This window comes from Neolamprologus multifasciatus, chromosome 1 (genome assembly GCF_963576455.1).
Source record: "Neolamprologus multifasciatus chromosome 1, fNeoMul1.2, whole genome shotgun sequence".
NCBI lineage: Eukaryota > Metazoa > Chordata > Actinopteri > Cichliformes > Cichlidae > Neolamprologus > Neolamprologus multifasciatus.
The window spans coordinates 28,733,903-28,760,280 of record NC_140439.1 but is presented as its reverse complement, the minus strand read 5'-3'; the positions used below and the strand labels follow the sequence as shown (position 1 = coordinate 28,760,280).

The following is a 26,378-nucleotide window of genomic DNA, read 5'->3' as shown; positions in this document are numbered from 1 at the left end:
TCTGTGCATACACAATCTTGTATATACAATCTTTCTTAAAACATCACTGTTGTGCCTTCATGTAATTGCATTAAGTTGCAATTTCTGATTTAATTGTAAATTATGTAAAATAGTACTTTTAAGGACAAATGTTCTGGTTTTCTCTTTCAATATTTCTGTGAATATATGTATGCAGATCTCTTGAGAGGTACAAATCTAAGCATGTTGGACAGCAGTGCTTGCTGAGACTACCTAATTATACATTAGCGTTAAATTAAGTATCTGCGTGTGTGTGTGTTTGCTAAAGGTACATAAAGTGCACCCGGTGTGCCTGCTTCGCTCACTTGTGTGTAAGCGTGGGTGTGTCAGCTGCGATTTGTGTGTGCATCCTGATCCCGTCCCCAGAGAGCACATGCTAAATTAGGATGCATATTATTTAAAGATGCCCTGGGCTGGGTTTCAGCTGGGTATATTTGTGTAGTGAATATGTTGATTTTTTTTTATTTGTGCTGCCCTGTGTGTGCCTATTCATGCTGCCAGAAAAGCAATCTTAAGCACAGAAATCTTTGCATGAAAGGAGAGGAAGCCTTGAGCTTGATTTTGTCTGCCATGCATTCAAATGATTTGCTCTTCTGGGTTGGGTTGTTGTTGTGAGAATGTATTTTGTTTTGAAATGAATAGCGTGACCTTTTAAAATATCTAATAACAAGACCTTGTAAACTAATGAGGTGTTAATTTCACCAAGAATACATATGTGTATTATAAAAGAACAGTTTATAGATCAAATAATATTGGATTTCTCTATCTTGAGCCTGCAACAGACATCAGTGTGTGAGCTGAAATTATATGATTTTACTTTAAGTGTCCATAGTTTCTCTGTCTTTTTCCATTTCTGGCTTACGTTACAATATGGTTAAACCTAATTTTAGATAGTAACCATTTAGGTTATAGAATAATTTCTTTCATCATCTGAAGAAGAACATACAGTATTTGTTTTATTATATTTAGTCATGTAAAAAAATTCACAACTTACAGTAAAACATATATTGTGAAGAGATCAAAGTAATTTTCTCTTATATAAGCTTTTCCAGTGAGTTTTACCTCCATTACATATGGAAATCAAATCTAAGTGAATCAGGCTCTTTCTGATTTGTTGTCCAGCAACACTACTACCTGTTATTATAGAGACTTTACTGCAATGCTATATAGAACTGGTAATTTTATCCCATTAGCTTACTAGGTCACTGAGGTTTACCTCATAGTGTAATTGATATACATAATGGAATACGAGCTACTCAGGTCAAAGTAAGTGACTTAAGGTGTTGTGCAAACTTGAACCTTTAGCCACACTAAATGATGACCACTAGATCGTAGTTCTACTTATCACACTGGCAAGCTTCTTTTTATTCCTGTGCTCATTTTTATGACAGTGTCAGTGGTCGCGTTGTGCTCACTTGATTAACCAACCTGCATTCACATTCCTTCCATTCCTCCCGGCTGTATGCTTGGTCACATGAGAGCGGAGGAGTTACACTAAAGGTGGCCATGTAGGTGGGAAGATGCTGGTTTATCTGTAGAGTTATAGTGATACTGAGTGCATACCACGGTGGGAAAAGCTCCACTAGAAATTCAAAGCAGGGCTGAACTTTAGTTCCTAGATTACTCAATAATATATTCTGCCATCACACAATAGAGAGCATACATTTAGGAATCTCTTGAACAGTCATTTGTGAATTCATTCTGAGTATTCACACCCTTTAGTTCTCATTCAAATGCACTATATTATTTAAAGATCACAGCACATCTCTTCTGTGATGGAGATGTCATTACTGAGAATCCTGGTGCGAGTGTAATCTGTGAAGCTTGCTCAGTGCAGTCTGTCCTTCTTCAGTGCGTGTACCAGGTAGTGCCACATAACAGTCTCATTCATCATCATGACACAGTGTGAGATGCTCAACCCTGATCCTTGTGCATGAGCATTTTAATGTAACATATGCTTCACTTGAAAAAGAAGCATCAAGGAAAGAGTTAGTTTTTTTGTGGTTGTGTTTTTTTTTTAACTACCTTGCAGGTGTATCATCTCCTGTCTGCATTTAGTCTGTTTTCATACCATCACCACGGATGTTACCATGAAGTCCTCTCCTGTAAGTTCACTGTCTGCTGTGTGAATAAATAGATTCCGACTTGGATCTCCCGTGTTACTCCCATGTTGGTTTTATTGCTTGCTTTGTTGACTCATGCAAGAGGGTCTGGCACTTGACATAGCCATGTGGAGGCCCCACGCTGCTGGGAGGCCCCACATGCAAGAAAGCTGCTTTGTGATTGGAGGAAGCCAGAATGGGATGAATGAGCACTGTACATAGAGCAGGAGGCATGAGGGACTGCACCGATACGCCCCCTCTCTCATTCTTTATCCTTTATTCTCTGTTCTGCTCCCATGTTTGTCTCTTTTCCCTTTCAAGCCAGTTGTCGTTACACTGGTTGTGAGAATATGTGCACAACAAACTATTTTAAAAAAGTATGCATGTTAAGCGCCATAGCTCATCACTTTATTAAAATTTCAGTGCTCCTCAGTTACCGCATGCAGTGCAAAGAAGTTGACAAATAGAGAAAGAGGTGGTAACGTAGAAGTTTTGAAACCATTTAGAGTTGAAATGATTAGGTGATTAATTACTAAGCCAAATGATGGTTTTGTGATTTTTTTAAACAAAAATCACAAAATCTTATCAGCTTTTAAGTTTTTGATTATATTTAATGTGTGTCACTTGGTTTAACAGGTGGCACATATGCCATTAAAGTAATGAAGAAACCTGGGATTGAATTGGCCGCGTGTCTTCCACTTAGATAGTTGGCTTTGAGTTAAATAATTATACAATTCAAACCGAGCAGAAATCCAGAGTTCCCTATGGAGCATCAGAATATACTTTACTGAGTTAGATTTGTGTGTCTGCTTGTCTTAATTCTTTAATTCACTGTATCTGCTTTTCAACAGTGAAGTGACCATGTATCTGTGCCCATGATTGGGTATGAGAAGAACTTTAGTGTATTGTCTTGGGAGGAAACACAGCTGGAACAGTTAACACTTGACACGGCAGCTGTTCACATTGCTGAGTGACTCGTGACCTCACTATGGGTTCAGTGAAATACTGAGCCCTCTATACGTACAATTGCTTACCTAATAAATAGTTTCAATTTGAGAAACAAGCACATCAGCGGTCTCAAAGACAATGGATTGTATACCATGATCCAGATGCAGTCTGTTCTCTCAGTACAAAGCTAATATAGCCAAAGCAGTTTTTTTAAAATTACACTATACAAAATAAAAGCCTAAATATTTAGACAGCGCTAAAGTGCATCTGTCAGTGAGATTTTCTGTTTTTGCTATTACACAAGCATTTCTACTTGCACACTGAAACCTGAGAATGTCTGTCTCCCTGCAGGGTTTATCACTGGCTGCTTCTCCGCTCAGATGATCTCTGAAGCTGCGGCTTCAAAATATTGATTTTTTCATATGCTGGATATTTTTTCGCCACAAACAAAGCAAGTGGTGGGGGTATTTTTTGTACCTCGTATCTATTGATGGAAGTTAATTCAATTGGCAAAATAAGGTACCACTGAAACTAAACACTAGTATAAAGGAAAACCAGCTTGGTTTGAGGTTTGGGTTCAGCCATCCAGGCTTACCACACAAACACACATACTTAGTTCTACTCACTGAAGCCTGCTCAGTGTTATTGTTATTACACCAGGTTCCCAGTGCACTCAGCCTGTATTTATTATTCAGTGCACAGTAATGTCCTACAAATCATTACCATGTATTGGGTTTCCAACACAAGTACTACCCAGTTGCACATTACATACAGTATAAACATCACTAACCAATCGTATCAATTATCTACTGGTTTGGCACAAAGAAAAGTGGCTATCGTTGTTTTTGTGTGCTGTGGTCGTCTGTCTTCACAAAAAGTGTCTTAAATCCTATTTAGCTGCTCTGTGTCACTTTACTCTCAAAGCTGAAATAACGTCTAAAAGTGGGTAAAACTTCTCTCAACTTCGAGGCAGGCAACTGAAGCAACTACCAATGAGAGCCAAAGACGCCGCTGACTGACATATAAGAGTGTGGCAAGTACTTTAGAGAGTTACCTAGGCAACAGGACTCTGAGATGACAGTGACTGATCTTCAGTGAGAAAGCAGTGAGTGACTTCCTAACATGCACCTATATGGGCACTAATTTAATCCTTCATTTCATTTTGAAATTGTGGGTTTCATATACTCTCATTCTTCATATGCTGGATTTTTTATTGCTTCCCACCATCACGGCTTTGACGTCATGAATTAAATAACACAGTGAAATTATATTTTGTTGACTTGGCCTGCTGTGGGTTTTTTGGTACTGTGAAACTCTCTCTCTCTCTCTCTTTCTCTCTCTCTCTCTCTCTCTCTCTCTCTCTCTCTCTCTCTCTGTCTGTGTGTGTGTGTGTGTGTGTGTGTGTGTGTGTGTGTGTGTGTGTGTGTGTGTGTGTGTGTGACAGAACACTGAAAGATAATAATTACAGATTATTCAGAGGTTATGTATCATTGCTAGGTTAGGTTGTAGCAGTGATGTAAGAGAGAGACATTGCAGTGAAAGGATTCTGAATCCTGAAACCTTTAAGTGATTCATAAATAAGCATTGCCCTAAAAATGTAAAGAACAAATTTTATTAGTCGTTTTCTGAGTAAAAATAAAAATGCCAAAAAAAATTTGACCTTGCTGAGCTCTTGATCTCAAAGCACATTAATGGCAGGGATAAAATAACAACAAAATGCCAGTAAAGGTCTTTTAAAAGTGGAAATTAATACAATAACATACAAGGATTTAAAAAAAAATATTTCTTTTATTTTTATTTTTTACAATTTTAGGCGGTCATTTACTATTTTAAATAATTCCAACCCTTAAGTTTTTTTTTTTAAAGAAGACAACAGCTTTTAACCACCAATGGTTTCTTGTGATCCACATGAGCACACAAATGAACATGTCATTATTTTTCTTCTTGAAGTCCTCATAAGTGGTTATCAGAACTTTTAGTGTGGGTTTGTCTTGTACTTCTTCAACGGAGCTCCAAGTGAAAAACTCCACAAATTTAACCTTCAAACACTCCTGAAATTCAAAATATCTTTTAAATTCCTGAAATGTACTGGGGATCCTTGAAGGTAGAACCAGTTTGTGAGTGTCGTAATCTCTTAAAATAAACTTTTGCTCTGTTGGGGTATTCACCATAAAAGTGTACAAGTGTGAAATACAGGCATGAGGAATTTTGCAACTTGAAATATATTCTGCAGCACAGCACAACAACTTTAACCTTGTGTTATCTAAGAGAGGAGGCACATGGGGTGCCTCAAGGTTTCCAGCTTTCTTCCTACTAGAATGTAGACAGCCAGAGCATAAAAATCTGTAAGATCTCTTTGCTCAACGAACTGCAGATTCCATGTTTTCTACAACTCATAGCTCCTGAGGCTCAAGGTACAGTTTGTTTTGTAGTCTGACAAAAAGGGAGTTTGTCACAAATCAACATTAACTGTCACACTTCTGCAAAAGTCAGGCAATTTTGCTATATAACCACAATCCACTAACATTTCAACTGCATGGTGCCCAAAAAGCACACATTAACCCTTTAAGACCTACCATAGAACCAAGTCCGCCAGAGCTCATATTATATTTTTACATGCTGTGGAGCCATTTTTGGGAGCATTTCAAGTTGCTATACATCAATACAACCATTATAGCCCAGATCTTAATAATATGTCTGTATTAAGTGCATAGTAATTACATAAATTGCAAAAAAGTGCAATAAACTACAGAAAAATTGAAAATCGTTTTTGCTTTTTTAACATATATTTTTAGTTAGAGAAATTTAAGAGGCTTATCCCTCAAAACTGTAAATACAAAAAAGTTGCACAAAATAGTTTCCTACCACAGGAAATTTATTTTGAGTGTCTTCATAGTTTTATTTTTGAAATACACCAATTTTTATATACTGCAGGAAAAACGAAAATAAATATTATAGTGCAAATTTGCAAAAAAAACAGCATATGCATCAAAATAAACTATTTCCAGCAGTGCAATATGAGTCCTAAGCATCCCAGAAACGACACAGAAATTTTATAAAGTCAAAGATAACTTGTAAAAACACCAGTATAGGTTCATAAGGGCCTGATGGTAAAAAAAAAACCTACGTTTCCGCGAAAATGTCGTCACTTCCGGTTTCGGGCAGGTAATGGCGGACATGCAAAAGTTCGCGCTGACGTCTATTCCAACTAGGAAGTGTTATGAACAGCTGATCGGATCGGCAAAGTGTTTTTCTGGAATATTATGTTTTTGTTGCTGCAAGCGCTTTTTATGCAGTTTTTGCAAAGCTATATGTGGAAGGAAACTGTGACCTAGGACACGCTGATGGCATAAGATGTAAGTACAACTCCTCCGGTTTCATATGCAAAAAAAAATATTGCGCTAGCTTACGCGGTTGCAGAGCTACCGGGATTTAAAAATAGTTACGCAAAACAGAGCGTGCCCGCTCGACCGGCTTTAAAGGGTTAATAACATGCATAGTGATAGCTGGGAATGTGGTGTTCAACAAGTTCTCCAGTCATACTTTGAAAGTACATTTGAAGAGATTTCTGTCATTTTTGTGACTTTTAAATCACGAATGCCTTTTCTGCAACTTTTCTGGTGTTGGTTAAATTCCTTGTTAATACTAGAAAACCCCCATGCTACACGTGGGAAACAGGGAACATACAACCATAGAAACATTATAGTGTGAGGCTATAATTCCTTATGTTGCGACACACCTTGTAATATGACATTCCACTCTGTGCTCAACTGAAATTTCAAATGAAGAAATATTTATGATTATGGAGTTTGAATAAAATATTTGTATACAGAGTTTAGATGTTGACCATCACAGTGCCATAGGCAATGTTTATACAAAGTTTCATCAAGATGGTGCACTCATCTTGGAGGAGACAGGGAACATACAAACATATATAAGGCATTATTAATATTATTATTATCCTCCCACATTGCTTGACACAGAGACATCATTCTTGCACCAAACTGATTAGCTCGGGGGTGGGATGGCTTACTTTTTCAGACACATGTAAATTATTTTCAAATTGTTGCCAAAAAAATAAATCCCGCTCCATTCAAGTGGACGAGAGAGCTATTTGTGGACTAATTAATAAACAGAATGGCAGAAGCAGAAAAATTCTAATGGAAAAATTCTCTTTAACCTGTCGGTGAGGTGAAAATTTATACTCTATGACCATAATTTTACCCACAAATCATTGGAAAAAATTGTTTTCTTTCAGACGTGGTTTCTCTGGAAGCCAATAGATGTACATTTTGGGATATAGAAGATTTGAGTAGGAGGAGTGCAATTTAAGTTCTCCATATACTTACGTAATAATTTGAGCAATAACTTTTGGAGAAAAGAATAAACAATCTATTTTTTCATAGCACACCTGAGCACGTTTTTTTTTTTTTTTAAATCACAGCTAAATAGAGCAGCTTTAAAGCAGGTGGATACAATAGACAGTTTGGATTTTATAAGGCATTTTGTGAGTGCTAAGCCCATTTTCGAGACAGTCGGTTACAGTGCACACAGTGAATGCCATCACCATGGAAACTTTAACTGCTGCTCCCCTGACACAGGTGCAAACCAGTGACAGTTGATGATCTGATTCATTTGAATATTATCATTTGATTTGCTTGAATCTGCTCTCGCTGTCTCTTTCAGTTAGAAACCGTAGTCCAGCTCCCTCCCTGCACTATTTGTCCTGTAACATTGCTTAGCAGAGCATCATAACAACTTGCTAACACTGTCCTAAGTGTACTGCTGTTAAATGACCAGCAGTAAAATATATTTTGGCTAACAAAAATCATGTTTAACTGTAGGGTGTATTTCAAGTGTTTTCAGGTCTGCTGTTGAACAGATTTTGTGAAGAGAAACTGAAGCAATTCTTTTGATCAAAGCCACCAGACTCCACTGAAAAAAACCAACAACATGTTGCTGCCTCAGTGCATTGTTTTGTTTGTGTGACTGGTGTTTTAAAACAATAATTCTAAGTCAGACTAATGTGTGAAAGAAAGTAACACAGCCGCACATCTTCTGATGTAAAGTTTGCCCTTGTTTTCAGTTCAGTCGTGTCTGGTGGGTTTAACTGAAACACAACAGCTCTATAAAAATACCAACAAGGGTTTTCTGAGAGCAACTAACGCAATGAAAGTATTCTTAAGAAATGCCACAAATTTCAGCTTCTCTCCGTCTGAGACAAATGATTAGGCAGTGTCTGAAATGGATTTCTACACAGTTTCAGAATTAAAGTAAGCTAGGTAATTCTAGCTAAGACCAAACTACAGTTTACAGGAAAATTAAGATAAATCAACATAATTTCAAGTATTTAAGCTAAATCCTAGCTGCTCCTGTCTGCCTCTTTCTCACGTACATCCATCCACGTACGTCAGCTAACATTACATTACATAACATTACAAAGACACAAAGCATGTTTTTAAGAAGGGCAAATTTTAAACCCCAAACTGCACCCTACAATACTGCAGATAATGGCAGTACCAATAATCTTACCACAATAAACTGCATTTCTCAAGAAACTGCAGAGCTTAGTTGCATTTTAATCTTCTAAAACTTTTTTTTAGCAGAGCCCTTGATGCTAGTGACGATAACAGCTGGAACAGTAGGGCCTTAGTTCTGAGGATTTAACGTGCAAATGTCTATATCTTATGCTATGGACAGGATGTGAAAAATGTTGGTACAGGTTTTCAGCAGGTATATCTGGTGCTCCAAAAACTGACCTGCTCAAGGCTGTACCCTGAGCGGTTTGTTGTCGTATTGGTTTAACTTTTACTCTGTCTTTCTATAGAACCTTTTTATGTCTGCTTTTTTTCAGTGTTAACAGGTAATACTCCCCTTTATGCCTTTCTCCAGTTTCTCTTTTTGGTGGTGGTACCGGCTGACGGATTTCTGGTATTTTCTTGACTTCATTAGTGGTCACATTACTGCATTGCTGAGCCCTCACTACAGACACCCTGCATGTTTGGATGGCCTTCCCAGTTTGTCTTGCATCACTGGGAGGTGGTGTTGGATGCATGGGAGGATATCCTTCCGCTGATGTTTCTTTTATTGACACATTTCACATCAAGAACTCCACCGACTTCACCGACAAGGTCCAGAAGCTTACCCTGGATCCAGATGAAACCATTGCATACCCACCACGGAGGCAGTGGAGACTGTCAGAAAACGACTACAAGAAGACAGCTCCTTAGAAGACAGGACCAACTTCACACCCGATCAGATTTGCACACTGTTAGACCTCTGCCTCACCACTACATATTTCAAATACAACAAAGGCTTCTACAGACAAAAACATGGCTGTGCCATGGGCTCCCCCGTGTCACCTATTATAGCCAACCTTTACATGGAGGAAGCGGAAAGGAAGGCTCTTGGCTCTTTCAAAGGAAGAGTACCCAGCCACTGGTACAGATATGTAGACGACACCTGGGTCAAAATCAAGACACAAGAAGTGGAATCTTTCACTGCGCACATTAATGCTGTGGATAAAAACATCAAGTTCAGCAGGGAATACACAAATACACAAACTGTTTGCCTTTCCTGGACTGCGCTGTGCACATTGAAGAGAATGACAACCTGAACATCAAAGTTTACCGGAAGCCCACACACACGGACCAGTACCTCCTCTTTGACTCACATCACTCTCTGGAACACAAACTTGGGGTAATCAGGACCCTACACCACCGGGCAGAACATGTTCCCTCTAAGCCTGAAGGGAAAAAGAAGGAACACACACATGTAAAGGAAGCACTTAAAACATGCGGTTATCCTATTTGGGCGTTTATAAAGTCAGCAAAGATGCACAGGAAAGAAGATCAGACACCAGCGAGGGAGGATAAGAAAGACAGACGCAACAACAACTATGTAGCCGGTGTATCAGAGAAACTCAGGAGAGTTTTCTCCAAGCACAACATCCCAGTTTACTTCAGACCCAGCAACACACTCAGACAAAAACTGGTTCACCCGAAAGACAAAACTCCAAACACAGACTTAACAATGTGGTGTATGCTGTACAGTGCAGCGAGGAATACCCAGACCTCTACATCGGAGAGACTAAACAGCCACTTTTCAAGCACATGGCACAACATAATAGTTTCAGGGAAAGACTTTGAAAAACTAAGTAGCTCCAACCAATACTGTTTTATAATTTTAGTAATTTCGGCAGATTGTGAAAGAAGTGCTACTCTGGAAATGCACTCCAGCAAGTGCCTCAGTCCATATGGACACATGATCAATGACTTCATTCTTAAGGCTGGTTACGGTTACTATCAATGGTTACTAAAGACTTTTAGTCCGTGTGACTTTAAGGTTTAAATTTATGAGTTCTTAGATCCCCAAATGCGTTGAAGTCCCTTCAAAGATTTTATGTCAGGAATCTCACTTGGAATTTTTTCATTATGTCACTGAATTCTTTTGATTTTATCATTTTCTTTGCACCCTAGGTTAAAAAACAAAACAAAAAAAACCCCCAGAAAGAATGAGGAGGGGAAAATGTCAGTGGCCTCCATATATAAAACCATTCCTGTTTTTGAGGTACGCCTCTAGTTCACCTGTTGTTTATTTCATTCATTCATCTACATCCCTAGATGTCACCACTTGCAGATACAAGTGGTGGAAATGGGCTTTCTCCGAAGGCTGTCTGGCCTTTAGACATAGGGTGTGGAGTTCAGCCAAGTGAGAGGGGCTCAGCATAGAGCCACTACTCCCCCACATGGAAATGAGCCAGTTTGGGCATCTGGCAAAGAGGCCTCCTATGTGAGGTGTTTTGGGGATGTCCCTCCAGATGAAAACCGAGGACACGCTGGAGAGATTATATCTCTCACTGGCCTGGGATTGCCTCTGTGTTCCGCTGTATAAGCTGGAGGAGGCGGCTGGGAGAGAGAAGCCTGGGGATCCTTGCATAGGCTCCTGCCCCTGATACGCAGCCCCAGATAAGCAAAAGAAAATGAATGGATGGCTGGACAAAATCAGAAAATCTGTTAACATTAAGCCTGATCACATCTTACAAGTAAAAGAATGAATGAATTAATGTTACAATGCATATTTATTTATTTATTTAATAATCATGTAATTAAAAATTTCTTGACAGTTATTGTTTATTGGCTTAACACCAAAGCAAAGACCTGTACATAGAGCTTAGGCTTTGTTACTATTCCATAAAGACAAGTGTAATATAACAGGTGTTTGGATATGGGCAGCATTATCCACACAACATTATTTTGTTCATTTTCATTCCAGTCTCTTTGTTGGTATCTCTGAGTTCCTGAACAGCCTTGGGTATTGTGTAGCTTGAATTTAGAAGCTGTGGAAACCTGAGCTGTGGCCTCAGGGTCATTGGGTGTCCAGTCTCTGTTGACAGTGAGCTGGGCTGAGTGAAATATTCGGAGTGTTGGGTCACTCTCCTCCCCCTGCTGCTTTCCTGCTTTCTCCTTCTGTTCTTCCAAACATTTTGTGAATAGGTGATCCATTAACAGAAATGGACCAATGGGATAAATACTGTGGACTGCCCTTCTAACGTCTCCATTTCCTCTGGCTTTTATTTCTTTTCTCTCACTGAATGATAGTCTTTGTCAGTGTGTCTCTCGTTTCTCTTTTTTCTTCTTTGTGCATCTGATTCTTAACAGGATTACAAATCAGCCTTTAGCCTAGCAATTTCTCTGTTTATTGTAGTGACACATCTAACTTTATGTCACATTATCCAAATTACAGTATCTTGCTGTTGCAATTAAAAAGCCATACAAAATTCAGGCGTGGTGTCAAAAGGGCAGTGTATCATTTATGGTCAATAGTTTGCATCACTATTTCATTTCACTGTGTTTGTCTCATTTATCTGTCTCAGTTTCATTCCCTCTCAAACTGTTGTTCTCTCTCCATTTAGCTATGAACATCTTGGCTTGTTGCCATCACAATCCATTCACTACAGCTCAGCGAGACTGCACAGCCGCTACTATATCCCAGAGTGCACCCTGTTCTTTCTAACAGCTCCCACTTGTACAGTAAAATGGCAGAATGGCCACTTCACAGATCCCCCCCCCCCCCTTCACTACATTGTGTCCTCATGAGACACACACAGTTACTGAGTTACTGAGCAGAAGCGCATACATGTGTGAGTGTGTTGTGGGGCAAATACATGTTAGTGTGTCTGTGTTTATGACACATGGGCACATATCTAGGACATGCTGAGGTTTCTAGTGCAACTGTGTTGTTTTATTCCCATATGAAATATCATTTTTTTTGAAATATAGAATAACTGTTTACTGTGCATGCATCTTTAAAAGGATAGTAGGTCATGCTAATTCTTTGTTATGAAATTGCTACAGCTACCTTTCGAGATTAGGCAGCTATTGAAATAATTTTATGATGCAAAATGTTTTAAAATGGTAAAGATAGCTAAACCTTTTTAAAATCAATTTCCTTTCTTTCTTGCATATTCCTCATCATACCTCAAATCCATTTTTTAGGGACCAGTGGGATAATATCTGAACATCTATATCTGAAACATCCTCACCTTGCACCGAGTGAAACCATTGGCAGTGAGCTGGGAAATGGTTGCTAACATTTTAATGACTTAATGAGACCTAATTAGTTGAAATGGGAGAGGGAAAGCAAGGGGCCACGGAGGTGATCTGTGACTGTGCATGCTGACTTGCACACATGTGAGTGCACGACACGCAACAATCTGTTGATCTTTTCGAGTTGTTTGCATGCGGTTCCTGCATGTGTTTTGGGTGCATGGTTGTGCGTGCATGTTAATGTCGTCTCAATGGCAGATGTGTGTGTATCAGAGTGCTGTGCAACAACCTTTCTCAGCATTACCCAGCCTCTTCATCAGGAAGTGTCTGTGGGGGGTCAGGCCTCATTTAATCAAAGAAAAAATTCCATCTCCCATTAACTTAATTAATCCAACAGCAGAGAAAGACAAGCTGAAAGAAATCTGACTGTGTGTGAGTGAGGGAGAGAGACTCTTTTAAGATGAATTCACAAAGCGTGGTAATAAGATCTGCAGAGAGGATGTTTAAATTATATGAAATTACATCAAGACATACATTAAGTCATATGTCTGGATGAAAATTTAAACATAAATATTTATTTAGAGCATTCATTTATATATTCATTTGCTAGTTTGAAACCACTTACATAGACAGAGCTTAGAAAAAAATGCTTGTGTGAATAGGTGTGAATCAGTGAATGCGGCAAGCTGAGCAAAATGCTTTGAGTGCTGAGATAGAGTAGGAAAGTGCTATATAAGAACCAGTTCATTTACCATTTGCCATTCAAAAGAGAATGACTCAAATAAAAGTAGCCATCGTACTGTAATGATCACAATATATGTATTTATGTTTGTATGGTCCCCATCTTCTGATAGAAAAGTGGATCAGTCTTGATCAAACTTTGCATTAACATTGCCTGAGGCACTGTGTTCACAGTGCACAACATTTGCTGATGTTTAGTGTGTGCATGCTACCTTTGTTTTATTTATGCATTTTTGGGAATGTTGTGTACTTTGACTGTCAGGCAATTTTTTTTTACTCTTCCCAAGTGGCTGAGTGTCTGCTGATTATCGATCAAGTTACTGAAATAACCATAAAAACCACTATAAAAATGCTTACAGTCTAGAAAGTTTAGAAAATAGACATGCAGACAACACTCTTCCAATGATAAAAAGACTAAGTGAGCACAGGTGAACACCATCATGTCATGGAGACACTTTATCGAGCAACCCATTGGATATTAAATTATTTATAGCCATGATTCAAAATTAATGTTTCGATATTTATTTATTTATTCTTCATTTTATATATTCATATTGTTCAAAATATGACTTCTCGCAAATTTGTCACATTAAATGGAAAAATGTTTAATTTGCCAACATTTTACCTAACACCCAGACAAAGACCTGTATGCACTTGTGGCGTTTGGTCCCTTTGTCTCTCAGCTGTATATACGTCTTCCTTCATAGGGTTATGCGATATCGACTGTAAGGATGGAACACTGGCTTGACATGAAAAATGTAATTACATGCAGCAATAAAATGGTTAAACTTAAAATGTCTGTCACATTTTTAGTGATCAACAAGTACTGCTGCCCTAGTAAACTAGTATGCAACAGTCAACTTAGTGACCTAGCCATCACAATCGAGTCCTTATCAAAGTCTCTCAGATCCTTCTGCTTGTCCATTTTTCCTGCTTCCAACTCACTGACTTCCAATACAGCCTGACAGGTGCTCCTGTAGTAAGATGATGAATGCTGTTTAATTTTATTAGACTTTTATGTGGTTGGTTTGTGAATATGTATGTTCTCTTTTCTTTTCAATTATTAAAAATAAGCAATTAAAAAAAGAACAAAACATGTTTAAATGTGACCATTTTAGATACTTATACTACTGTGGAAGTTTCACTTGCTCCACTAAATGCTGTGCAGTATTGCTCTACTGAAGACATAAATGTCATCTTGCTACTTCTTCACGGAAGCAAAGTGTTTCAGCATTATTGACCCTTGCAGTTTTTGGTTTTCTCTGTATGTTTCTAATGCACTCCGTCTACCTCATAAATGATAATTATGTGCTATAATTTCTTGCAAAAGCTGATATTCCTTGAATCTTCTATCTCCAGATCTCTTGACCTTCGTCTCTTTAATTCTTTTTTCTCCTTAGATAGCTTTTCTGTTTTATGGGTTTTTTTTGTCTTGATCTTGTTATTTATACAAGTATTTCAAAGGACAAGTTTTTGTGACTGCCTTTTCCCCTCTTTTCTCTATAATGAGGGGGTGTGTTGGGTGAGTGGATGGTGCTGGTGGTGGTGGGGTGAGGCAATAAAGAAAGGCCATAAAGTAAACCATGCTGATGCACAATGGAGGGGGAAAAATGTTCTATGAGAATATTTATTTACTTTCACCGTTATCTGAAGCTTTTCTCTGATAAGTATGTAGTGTTTCACATTAAATCACTGTTTCATGACAATTTCTTTTGCATGGAAAATTTGTCATCATTTAACATTCCTTTGACTGCAGTTTATACAGCATTCAGCTGCTCACTCTGACCTCTCACTCCAGGACTTCCCCTCTCTCACTGACTTTAATGTCCTGCTGCTGACATACAAATCCCTTCATGCCCTATGCGCCCATTTCATTTGCAGAGTTTTCTCCCCCTCCTCCTCTGGGCTTCTCTCTGTCCCCAAAACACCCTACTTCTGGTATGCACTACCCTACTCCATCTGTGCTGCCAGTGCTATCAACTCTTTTGAAGTTATGGTGAGGGACTACGCTATAAAACGACTTTGCCTTTTTAGAAAGGAAAACTAATCAGATGTGAGCATAGTTAATGTTGTTTATAGCATAGCTGTGATGATGTTCACAGAGCAATATAAATAGAAGAATGCCATTTATTTATTAGAATAAAAACACATTGAGGTTAACTAAAAGTACAGAGCAAAGTTAACAACCTTTTCTTCCTTTGTTCTGCATAGAAAAGCTGGTTTCCGTGGAGCTGAGCTGCGGCGCTGGACCCAGCCATGTAGTGTTGGAACCAGGTTTGCCCCTCTTGCTGGACTGCAATCTGGGGGCCAGTGATACACCCTTCAATGTCTCCTGGCTAAAGGATGGACAGCCACTACTTCCAGAGGGGAATGACTACCTTCAGTATTTGGTCAATGGATCCGTTCTCCTGATGCCAACGTCTAGGGATGGCCAGTCTCCCCATGGTGTGGCGGGGGCTTACAGCTGTGTGACTGGCAGCAGCCTTGGAGCGCTGATGAGCCGGACTGTGAATGTGCTCCTAGCAAGTAGGTATCCCTGGTTACTTTTAAGGGCTATGGTCAAGTTAGTTAGTTAAGATAGTTAAGTTTAAGTTTCATTAGGTACATTGTGAGAGAATTGTGATCTCTGTGTCTGTAAATTTTGTAGAAAGTTTGTTAATAGTTTTCTTTTTCTCACCAGTAAGACTATTTTGATTAAAAAAACATATTAGCCATAGTGTCTGTCACAACCTAGATATTCTAAAGACTGAAACCAGAGACAAGCAAAGATGCAGAAGTTGAGTTTCTTCTCAGACTGATTTAATGACACACTGCAGTGTGCTAAAAAAAGACTTGTGAAACTTTGCTCATTTATGCCAAGATTTACTTCCTACCTGAGTATTAATTAGTGAATTGTAGTGGCATCTGTTTCCAGTCTTTATTCTAAACCAACATGACTTATTGTAGCTTCAAAATCATCCTAATGATGTGGCAGCATAGTCTCACAAAGGCATGCACATGTCTGACCACTTCTGACTATACCTGAGAAATGGTGAAATGATTACACAAGTGTTGTTCTTTGTCTGCGAGTGTTTGAATGGTCAACATGTTTAATGCTGCAGTATATCCAATAAAACAAAATAAGAATATTGGTATCCTTTATGCATCTGCTTGCTGTAGAATACATGGATGCACATGTATATTGAAGAATAGCAACTGAATTTTTCTGTTTTATCAAGGGAATTTCTTTTGCATGGATGGGCATTGACTTGCTTCTCTTCGGCCTCAGATAGGAAGTAACAAGTGTCTTGGGATGAGGTATACTCTGCAACAGAGTAAATGAGGGGGAAAGGATGGAAATAAAAAAAGGAAGAAGAGAAATATGGGGGTATGAAAAATGAGAGTACAGGCTGTAGTTTTTAATCGCCCCTCCAAAGAGGCCTCTTTCTCTCACTCTCCTAAGTGGTAGTCTTTATTTAGCCATTAGCTTTGTGTAAAATGAGACAGTATCCTCTGTGGATGCCCCTTCTTTTGTCAGCTGTCACATGCCTATTTATAAGGATCTCTTGTTTGACAGACAATGAGGACTAAAGGGAAGGGAGGGGGTATGTTGGATGAATGGTGGGAAGGCAGACAAGGCTGAAGAGAGTTTGTGATGATGGTGAAAGGAAAGGCTTCTGAGACCATTAAGAATGACCTTCAGTTTGCACATATGTGTATAGGTGTGTGGTGTCTTTATTAAATTACTTGCGAGAGGCTATGAGATAGATGGGACCACTGGGAAGGAGGATGAAGCCGAAATGCCTCAGCACTAACATTGAGTGGATATCCTACAGTATGGGCCTACATTGGTAGGAATGAGACTGAAAAACTGACTCTAGCTGAGATTGCATCTGTGAAAAAACATTAACAAAAAACCAGCTGCTTCGGCGTTCCTGACGAAATATATGATGTGTGTTGTTAAGGCAGACACAGTGAAAGAGATTTCTTTCTCTGTACATACAAATCAATGTCACATACAAATCAGCCTCTAATTCCGTCTTCTTTAAATGACAGAGGCAGCATACTGAGTGCAAATCACATTTTTCAAATCCATTCACAGGTAAATTATGATGATGGTTAAAAAAGCTGCTTTTTGTCTTAATTAGAGCAATTAACCTTTCTTATTATGAGACTGCTGCGGGGAATGTCAATATTTTCTAACTCTAGCTTCTGCAACCCATTTCAAACAAACAGTTGATGTCTTAACAAGGAAAAAAATAACACACAATTTTATGTCTTCTTGCAGGCTTCAGTGGTGGATAATGTCTATGAATGTTTTTCGTATTTAGTATTTTTCCTGCCTGTAATTACATGATTTTAAAAGGTGTCTTATCATAAGTCAACTCGGTATTAATGCAGACACCTCATGCCAATACAAGCAGTGAAAGAAAATGTGGAGAATAGCTTTTCAAAGCTCGATAAGAAATACTAGTTGAAAGACATCTAGAATTACAAGAAAAACTCTACATTGAAAGGCTTCTACTTAATGAAAGTCATTGCAGAAATACTGTAAAAGGCTTCCTTTTGTCACTACTAGTGCAGTACGTGCTTTCAAAGGCATGTTAGAATCAGCAAAAGTAGATAACACCGTCATTTGAGTTTTCTTTGGAGCAAATAATGCTATCTAAACTTCAAAAGCGTCAAAGAGAAGTCTGACATCATCTCATCTCTGAGACCACATGTCAGGTGACCTATCTATGGCCATTTCATAGATGTTGCAGAACAGGAAAGCCCCAAACGACTTCAAACACAACACAGCACTTACTATTGTCCCTCAATGCACCCACCAAGTCTGAAGTGGATCAGATGGACAGTTGTTGCAACGGACAAAGAATACTCACACGTACAAATACACAGACTTCTTCATTTATCAGAGAGGTTGAAGGACATTCCTGCCTATTTGTTAAAACAGACAGAAATGCACATATTTTACAGCAGCTATTGCAAATATCTGTTGCAGCTGGAAGGATGGCATGCTTGTTGAGTTGTGGTAATCAGATTTAAAGTTGGGAAGCACACAGGTCACAGGTTGAATTATCTGGTTTCACAAGGGGAGGAGGAAAATACTGAAATCTGATAGCTCTGGGGCCAAAGAATAGGGCAGGGATAGAGGGATGGACAAAGACAGAGTTGGGGTAAAATCAGGAGCAGCAGTGACAAAAAAAAAGCCAAGTACTGAGATTAGATAAATGAGAGTGAGAGAGCAAAGAAATGTGAGATTTTTTTTCTCTATTTTTACCACGCACATTGAGGGGTTAAAGTTTACATAGAGCAACACCCAAGGAGTTGCCTGAAAATGTTCCTTATATAGAAAGACTTTGTTGCTAGGAAACAATTGGTCATATTTCGACCCTGTGATTTGGTGTACCACCTTTAGCTGGGAACGTTACAATGAAAAATTTCCCAGTCATTTCAGTGTTAACTCCGCAGCATCTGACTCTGTGATCTGTATGTAACTGGATGGATCTGCCATGGAATTTCATCACAGGTGTCAGGACACTCATGGAGCTCTGGGAAAAAAAGGCTAATATGATTATACTCTGACACAATGGACGTAGAAGCCCAGCAAGTCGCCATTGTTCGATCCCAGCATGAGTAAAGTGTCGTCTCTGAACACTCGTCTCTCCCCCCCCCCCCCCCCCCCCTTGCATTAATGTTGAATGGCTAATGCACACTCGCTTATCAGCTGTTGTTCACCGCTCTGCAGAAACCCTCCTGTGCACGCATACACTTGTGAACATGGCTGCATACAGTAATCACAAGCTGTCCGTGTGCAGGCATTAGAGAACAAGTAGCAGGGCACACCGGCACTTAAATTTACAAATGTGCACACACCCACGCACGCTCATTGAGCGTGTCATCCTATCAAGCTGTCTGGCAGTGTTATAGGTTGTGTGTGTTTACATGAGAGGATCATGCTGTAATGGCTGGAAGCGGCAGAGGTTAATCATCAACGGCTCTTCCATGACTTGCTACGCAACAGTCAGTGTGAGATTTTCTGAAATGAATCAAATCCATTTTGCTACTATGACCAAGCATCTCTGTCAGCCTGTGTGTACTCATTGAGAAACTTTGTTCCCTCAGCACAGTGGGAAAACACAGATGGACAGTTTGTTGACATGACTAACAGTTGGAGTGATAGGGCCTAGGGTGATTTTGGATAGCCTGTCCAGTGTCTCCTCCTCAGCTTACAGTGGTTTGGAGAATATCTCGTACAAAAAATCAGGATGGTGTGAGTTTACAAATCTTGAGCCTACCATGTGATTGGCTGCAGCTATGGCTATGGTTTAAGGTTTAAGCTTAGGGATTTTGGTCATTTCTCTACATTTATTTAGCAGACTTATGTTAACTTACGTTTCTCAACTGATACTGGAAAGGTTACAATGCTTAAATCCATCTAGTCTACTAAATAGTTTAATTTGGATTTGTACAAAGACCTTCGTTATGCCTAGATAATTTAATTAATCTACTGAACACAACAATAGACCTGTCAAGTCGAAATTGTGGGGTTTGAATTTAATTTCTTAATATTTATTGGATGGCCTGGCATTTGCCTTTCATGTGATAAGTAGCAGAAATTCTATTTTTAAATACACAGTGGAGGGGATAAATGTAGGACGTCTATCTTCAGAATATTTCAGAAAACTTTATAAATAGCTGCTGTTTCACACATTCACACATTTATGTTTGTAACACTTTTGGGTGATGTTTACATGTTTTGAGGCTGTGCAAATCCAGTTTGGCGATTAGTTCCACAAGGAGAAAGTGTTTTACGTAAACCAGAAAGACTGGCTGATTAGATGCCTCTGCTTATTTAACATTCAAAGAAACACATATGATATTATTATGATATTACAGTAAATTCTTACAGCCTATTATGTGGTTAATGTAATTACACACTGGATTTTCTAGCCATTTTATGTTTTGGGCATTTTTAATGTCCCTTCTGCTTATTTCTTTGCTTCTTACTTTTCTCCTCTTAGAGTTGCCTTCCCTGACTTCTTTCTCTGCACTTTCCTTTGATCCACCCCCACTCCCCTACTTCTCAGTCAGGGCTACAAACTAAGAGGCTGGGACAGCCAGCCTGTTTTGTTCTCTCTTCCAACAGCCTGTTGGGGTCAGAGGTTAGAGGCCCTCAGACGGTACTCACTGCTGCCCCCTGGTGCTCAGCTTTACATTCAGAGGGAAGCATTCCCGTGTCTGTGATTGTATAAAGTCTGAAAACTGGAGTCCTGCCAAGAGTCGACCTGGACAGACAAATAGAGCCAAGCCTGATTAAGTCCCTAAATTTCTCCTAATCAGGATATTCAAGGGCATTTAAACGGCCTCAACAAGTCTTTAATCAAATTACAAAAATTAAAACAGCACCACTGAAAGCCCTACAATGGGTGTAATACAAACACTGGAAGTCTTAAATACAGACTGCAGAAGTGACATTCACATACAATTCACATTCACTGGGTTGTCTGAACAAAGCTGTAAATAGAATAAATGATAAGGTTAGTTCTGTTTGTATTAAGTTACGACTTGAGCTATCAAGTGTGAGCTATCGAGTGTGTAGATCCCTTGCACTGGTTTTGCAGCCATGGATAAGTGCACTAGGTATGCTGAAGATATGCTGGAGAAATTGTGGACCATGGCCAGATGTAATACCAGATGTGGGCAGATGCTTTGATCAATAACCCTCTGAACTATATCATTACTGTACCTGCAGGTCTGTCAAAGTTCCGTCTGGAGCCATCTCCCCAAAAAGTGCCCACAGGAGGGGCTGCCCGCTTTGAATGCCAAATTGAAGGAATACCAACCCCTGTTATTACCTGGGAAAAAGATGAAGTAGTGATTTCTGAGGGAACAAGGTAACTAAATATGGAGTTCTGCTTTGGCTTTTTATTGTATGTTAAATATTCCCAATGATCTGCATTTTGTATATGATTTCATATTGATTTTATTTTAGTGAAAAATCTATTCAAACTCACTATAACTGTGTACAAGAGTGTTTAGATGTTGCCCTCCATTTGAATTCTTTGAGTTTGGATGTCGCTGCTAGTTACTAAAGACATCTCAGTCTTTTGTTCAAAACAAGAATGTGAATTTTGTTTGTCCCTGAATGTAGCTGCTTCAGTCTTAAATGGAAATGCAGAATGGTATGGTAAACTCTCATAAAGGAACAGCCACATCATGATAGCCACATCCTTGAACAGTCTCTCTCCCAGTTTTCTCACACATATATTCCCATTTAATGGATCACTTAACAATATCGACATTTCTCCTGACCCTGGAATTTGTTTCCAGCCTTATTACGTCAGGCAAAGTGTTAATGGCTGCTGTAGCCTTGCTTGACCCACAACCAGCTTGCTCCTCATAAGGTCTTATTGGTGGGACATGGCTCTTCCACCTCAGGCTCTAATAATGTTGTTAAACTAAAATCAACCAAAAAATGGTTCAAGCATCACTAGCTTTTCTCTTTCATATTTATGTGTGTTTAATGTTATTTATCTATCCAGATTTTCTCATTATAAATGATGCTTTCTCTTATTACCGCTTTCTTTTTGGATCCTTTGTTTTCTGGTACCTCTTATTATTCTCCTTGTCTCCTCTTCTTATCTCCTTTACACTCGCCTGCTCTTTTATCCTTCATGAACAGACTACCGCTGGTCACATTATGGTCAGATTAATAGCCTATGATAACAGCTATAAGAGGTGGTGTGATGGCTTTATATTGCCTGGGTTCCACTGGTCTGGTTTGCCTGTCTGAAGTAATGACCTCTGTAGGGGAGGGAGAGGCAATGATATAAAATATGGGAAGTATTAACAGTGCAGACAGATTCTGTATGCAAAACACATATTACACACATTACAGTGTAGCCATTAAAACAGCCTTCATTTTGGGTATTTTGTGATACTATGAAAAGCTTACATCCCAAAGTTCTAGAATTGCAGTTATTTTGTGTTGTCTGACTCATCTCTAAAGTGGTTGTACACAAAGGTACTTTCTCCTGAACAAAGATGGTGTCTTATGGGGACTCAGGAGCAGCAACCTACAAAGCTGATCACCTGAATGTGTCATCCTATAGGGCACTAAGCCATTTATATAACCTTATATTTCATTCTCTCTGCTATTCCTTCTAAATCCTTCTTTCTCCATCATCTCTGTCTCTCTTTTTTATTGTGTGCAACAGATTCATTTCCCTTCCTAATGGGGTGCTCCAGATTCTGGAGGTGACCAAGGATGATGAGGGTGTCTACCGCTGTGTTGCATCCAATTCTGCCGGGAAGGACATCAGTCATGAAGCCAGACTCTCTGTCACCACAGGTAAGGCCTGTTGCAGTCCTTTATAGTGTTTGAATTGACAGGCATGTACCACTGAGAACTCCTATCTTTCCATTCTTATGAGTTTTGGCTTAAAATTCATTGGATATATTTACAGCTAACAAAATGACACTTTTTCACTTGAGGAGTTTTCATGTCATGTGAGTTTATAGCTGTAGTGAGTTTTAAAGCACATTTTGAATTATTATATTAATTATAATTATTTATATTTCTTTTTTTCTGCCCAAAAGTCAATTACATGTATTTAAAGTCTTCAGCTTACGCTTGTGTGAAATGGATATGCATATTGGGACATGATTGGCTTCTGACATGACAGGCTCAGAAATCATAATGGTACATCATGCTGATGTCTCAAGGTGATCACAGAGAAACTTGTCACCTTCAGCAGATGAATTAGCAAACAGCCTTCTAGTTTCAAACTGCACCAACATCAATCTGTAGAGTGAAGGTCACACATCCAAGTGATGCACTTTCTATGGCAGCAGCTTTACACTGTAATGGAATGCATTACAAGAAACTACAGTGCATCTGTTGGTGTTGAAAATACATTTCTAAATGATATTTTTACTCTGATTATTTCAGGACTGCGGTCACTTTAACTCTAGGAACAGCTGATACTATACATATACAGTAAACCAACTAATGTCAGTGAATAGAGACTGCACATCATATAGCTCTGTGCATTAATTTTTTACAAGATGTTTCCAACCTATTTTCGAACCATGATCTACTTTTAAAATGACCAACCTGCTAAAATATGTCAATACAATTAGAGAGCCCTAACCAATACTGATTGCCTACCAACATATTTAACATGCACACAGTAAATTTGAAAGCAGCGCAGATATAGTTAAGTCTATAATATATTTGACAAGAACAGCTTCACTTGAGTCATAATCATTATTTGATTGCAGAGAGTCCTCCATTTTCAGAGGCTCAAAATTAATGCCGACAAGCAATTTCATGGCCAGGTGTAGCCTGTTACTTTGTTATTTCATGAGAAATGAAGCGGTAATTCTAATATGAGGTCCAGAGAGATGTGCAAGTGCGGAACGCTATTGTAAAAACAAACAAAATCAACCTATCTGAAAGATTCTAAAAACTTTAGAGAGGCCAAATCAATGATCTGGAGGAATGCAAAGCCCAGTTCTGGTCTTTCAGACAAGAACTCAGTTTCACAATGAGTTGATGTGAAACTGGATTCACAACAAGGTGCAAACTACTGATTACACTCAAGTACATAATGGCCAGATTAGACTTTGCCATTAAAAAACATCTAAAGGAGTCTTCACAAACCTTCAAAACTATGGTTGGACAGAAAAAAAAATAACCTGTGCCAGAATGATGGGAAAGGAAAAGTATGCAGAAGGAAAGGAGCAGCCAATGATCCAAAGCATACCGCAGGATCTGCCAAATATGTGGTAGGTAATGCTATAGCATGGGGATGTATGGCTGCCAGTGGAATTGGGTCATTAGTGTTTATTAATGATGTGACTGCTGAAGGAAGAAGTAGGCTGAATTCTGAAGTGCACAGGGCTATACTCTCTGCTCAGATTAAGCCAAACTGATAGAACAGTGCTTCACAATGGATAATGACCCGAAGCATAATGCCAAAGCAACTCAGGGGTTTCTCCGTCATTAAATATGAGACTTAATGCAGAAAGACCCACAAATAAGCAATAACTGAAGGTGGCTCCAGTAAAGGCCAAGCAGACCATCTCAAGTGAAGAAACACAGTATTTGGTGATGTCCATGTGTCGTAATCTTCAGGTGTTCGTTGACTGGAAAAGCTTTTAAAGCTATTAAAAAAAATATTTTCGGTTTAAACTTAGGTTAGTGTGTCCAAGCTATTTTGAGGCTCTGAAAATGGATAATTGTATAAAATTGTATAAAATGGCTGTAGTTCTGAAATAATTGAGGTCATTTTTTGAGTGGAGTGGTCAGTGCGCCCCAGGGTGGCTGTGGCTACAATGTAGCTTGCCATCACCAGTGTGTGAATGTGTGTGAATGGGTGGATGACTGGTTGTGTAAAGCGCTTTGGGGTCCTTAGGGACTAGTAAAGCGCTATACAAATACAGGCCATTTACCATTTACCATTAATGTTTTCTTAAATGTTTTCTTAACTTCTCTAAATGGAATGGAAATATATGTCTCTGTCTTACTTGAATCCCCGGTACTGAGAGGAGGCAACTACTCACTTGTAGTCTGGATAGAAAGAGTCTGTTTTAAGCCTCAAGGTGCTCTTCCATCATTGTGAAACTGAGTTGATGATTTTCTTGGAAGATACAGCATATTTACACAATTATGTTGATCAAAACCGATTTCAAATTCAAGGCACATCTTCAAAGGTTGGAATATTTTTGCTCTTGAAGTAGATTCTAGAACTTTCCATTAATACCAGGTGACCCGAGTGTTATTTTGCAGTGTGAGAATCTCATTCTCAGCAGAATTACCCAGTTAGAAGGGTGATACTGCTTTGCAGGTAATGCAACATCAGAACCTGCACCACTCTGAAAAGGCAAATAACTGTTTTCAAACCAACTAGGCTGGGTGCATAGTCAGTAAATTACTTCTTAGATTCAGGTAAAATGTTCTGAACTTGACTCTTGATATTATGTATTTTGTCCTGATATTAAAGCTACACAGGCAACAGCACTGCAGCCCACTTGACATCAATTGTAGCTTGTTTACTGAGCTGATCATGCTGATTACATATTTATCCTCACCCTGCCACTCTAACTTGAACTCACTGAGTAGGTCAATAAGATCTTGCAGGAATGCTATATTCGAAAGCAACTAGTATCTGCCTAGAAGTGCATATTACGCATGTGTTGAAAGATTAAGAATTCTTGGATTTAAGGCAAGAGCTCAGTTCTTGGCTAAATCATTGCCAAAAACTGACCTCTGCTCATCCATCTGACATGTACAGTAGTAGCTCCGTATGCCTCTTTCAAGTAACCTTCAAGTAACGTTCAAAAAAAACCCTGTCGCTCCAATACAGTGTCTGGTATAATTCTGTTGAATTATACAACTCTAATCAAGGAAGTCTGGGGAAAAAAACACTGTGATGTTTGTTGAAAAGAACATTACTGCACTGGCACAGTCTAATCAAAAAGCACATTTAAATGTGAAGATAAATGCTGTTTTATGATTCTTGGGACTGTTTTATAATTCTTGTTCTTTTTTTTTTTTCTTTTTTTTTACTTTAGTTACTGAAAATAATGAAGATAATCTTCAGTGGGTCAAAGCAAAATGGTTGTTCTGAACTGATGTCTAAGACTTGCGTGTTAAAGCTTTTGTGTATAATGTCAAGCACTTTAAGCTTATGTTGTGTATGAAATTGCATGCATTTGCCTTGCCTGACCTTCACAATACATTTTTTCCAGCACATACAGTAAAAAGAAGCTTTCATGCTGTGATCGTTTGCAGACTATAATATACTTCTATATGGCTCCTGGCATTGGTCTTGGTCTCCCAACTGTCTGGCACTATGTTTTGTTCATAATGTCAGTCGCTGATCAAGGCTCATTCTCCCTGTCTGATAAAACATATTGTAAGTTATTGAATAATTACGACAAACTTAAAGTTTTGAAACTTAAATCGCTGCTAATCTGTTGGGAAGTTTGTATGCTCCACAGCAAAAACTGTCAGAAGGCTACCCCATAATGT

General features: G+C 38.8%; 1 protein-coding gene and 1 pseudogene across 1 annotated transcript in view; one reads left to right on the top strand and one right to left on the bottom strand.

Moving 5' to 3' along the window:
• Positions 1-26,378, top strand: part of igdcc4 (immunoglobulin superfamily, DCC subclass, member 4) — a 55,265-nt gene that overhangs the window by 6,833 nt on the left and 22,054 nt on the right. Inside the window, exons 2-4 of the mRNA XM_085156397.1 lie at positions 15,569-15,883; positions 21,093-21,234; positions 22,558-22,691. Coding sequence (XP_085012523.1) covers positions 15,569-15,883; positions 21,093-21,234; positions 22,558-22,691 — 591 coding nt within the window. The remainder of the gene's footprint in view (positions 1-15,568; positions 15,884-21,092; positions 21,235-22,557; positions 22,692-26,378) is intronic.
• Positions 8,623-10,594, bottom strand: LOC146525996 (uncharacterized; annotated as a pseudogene).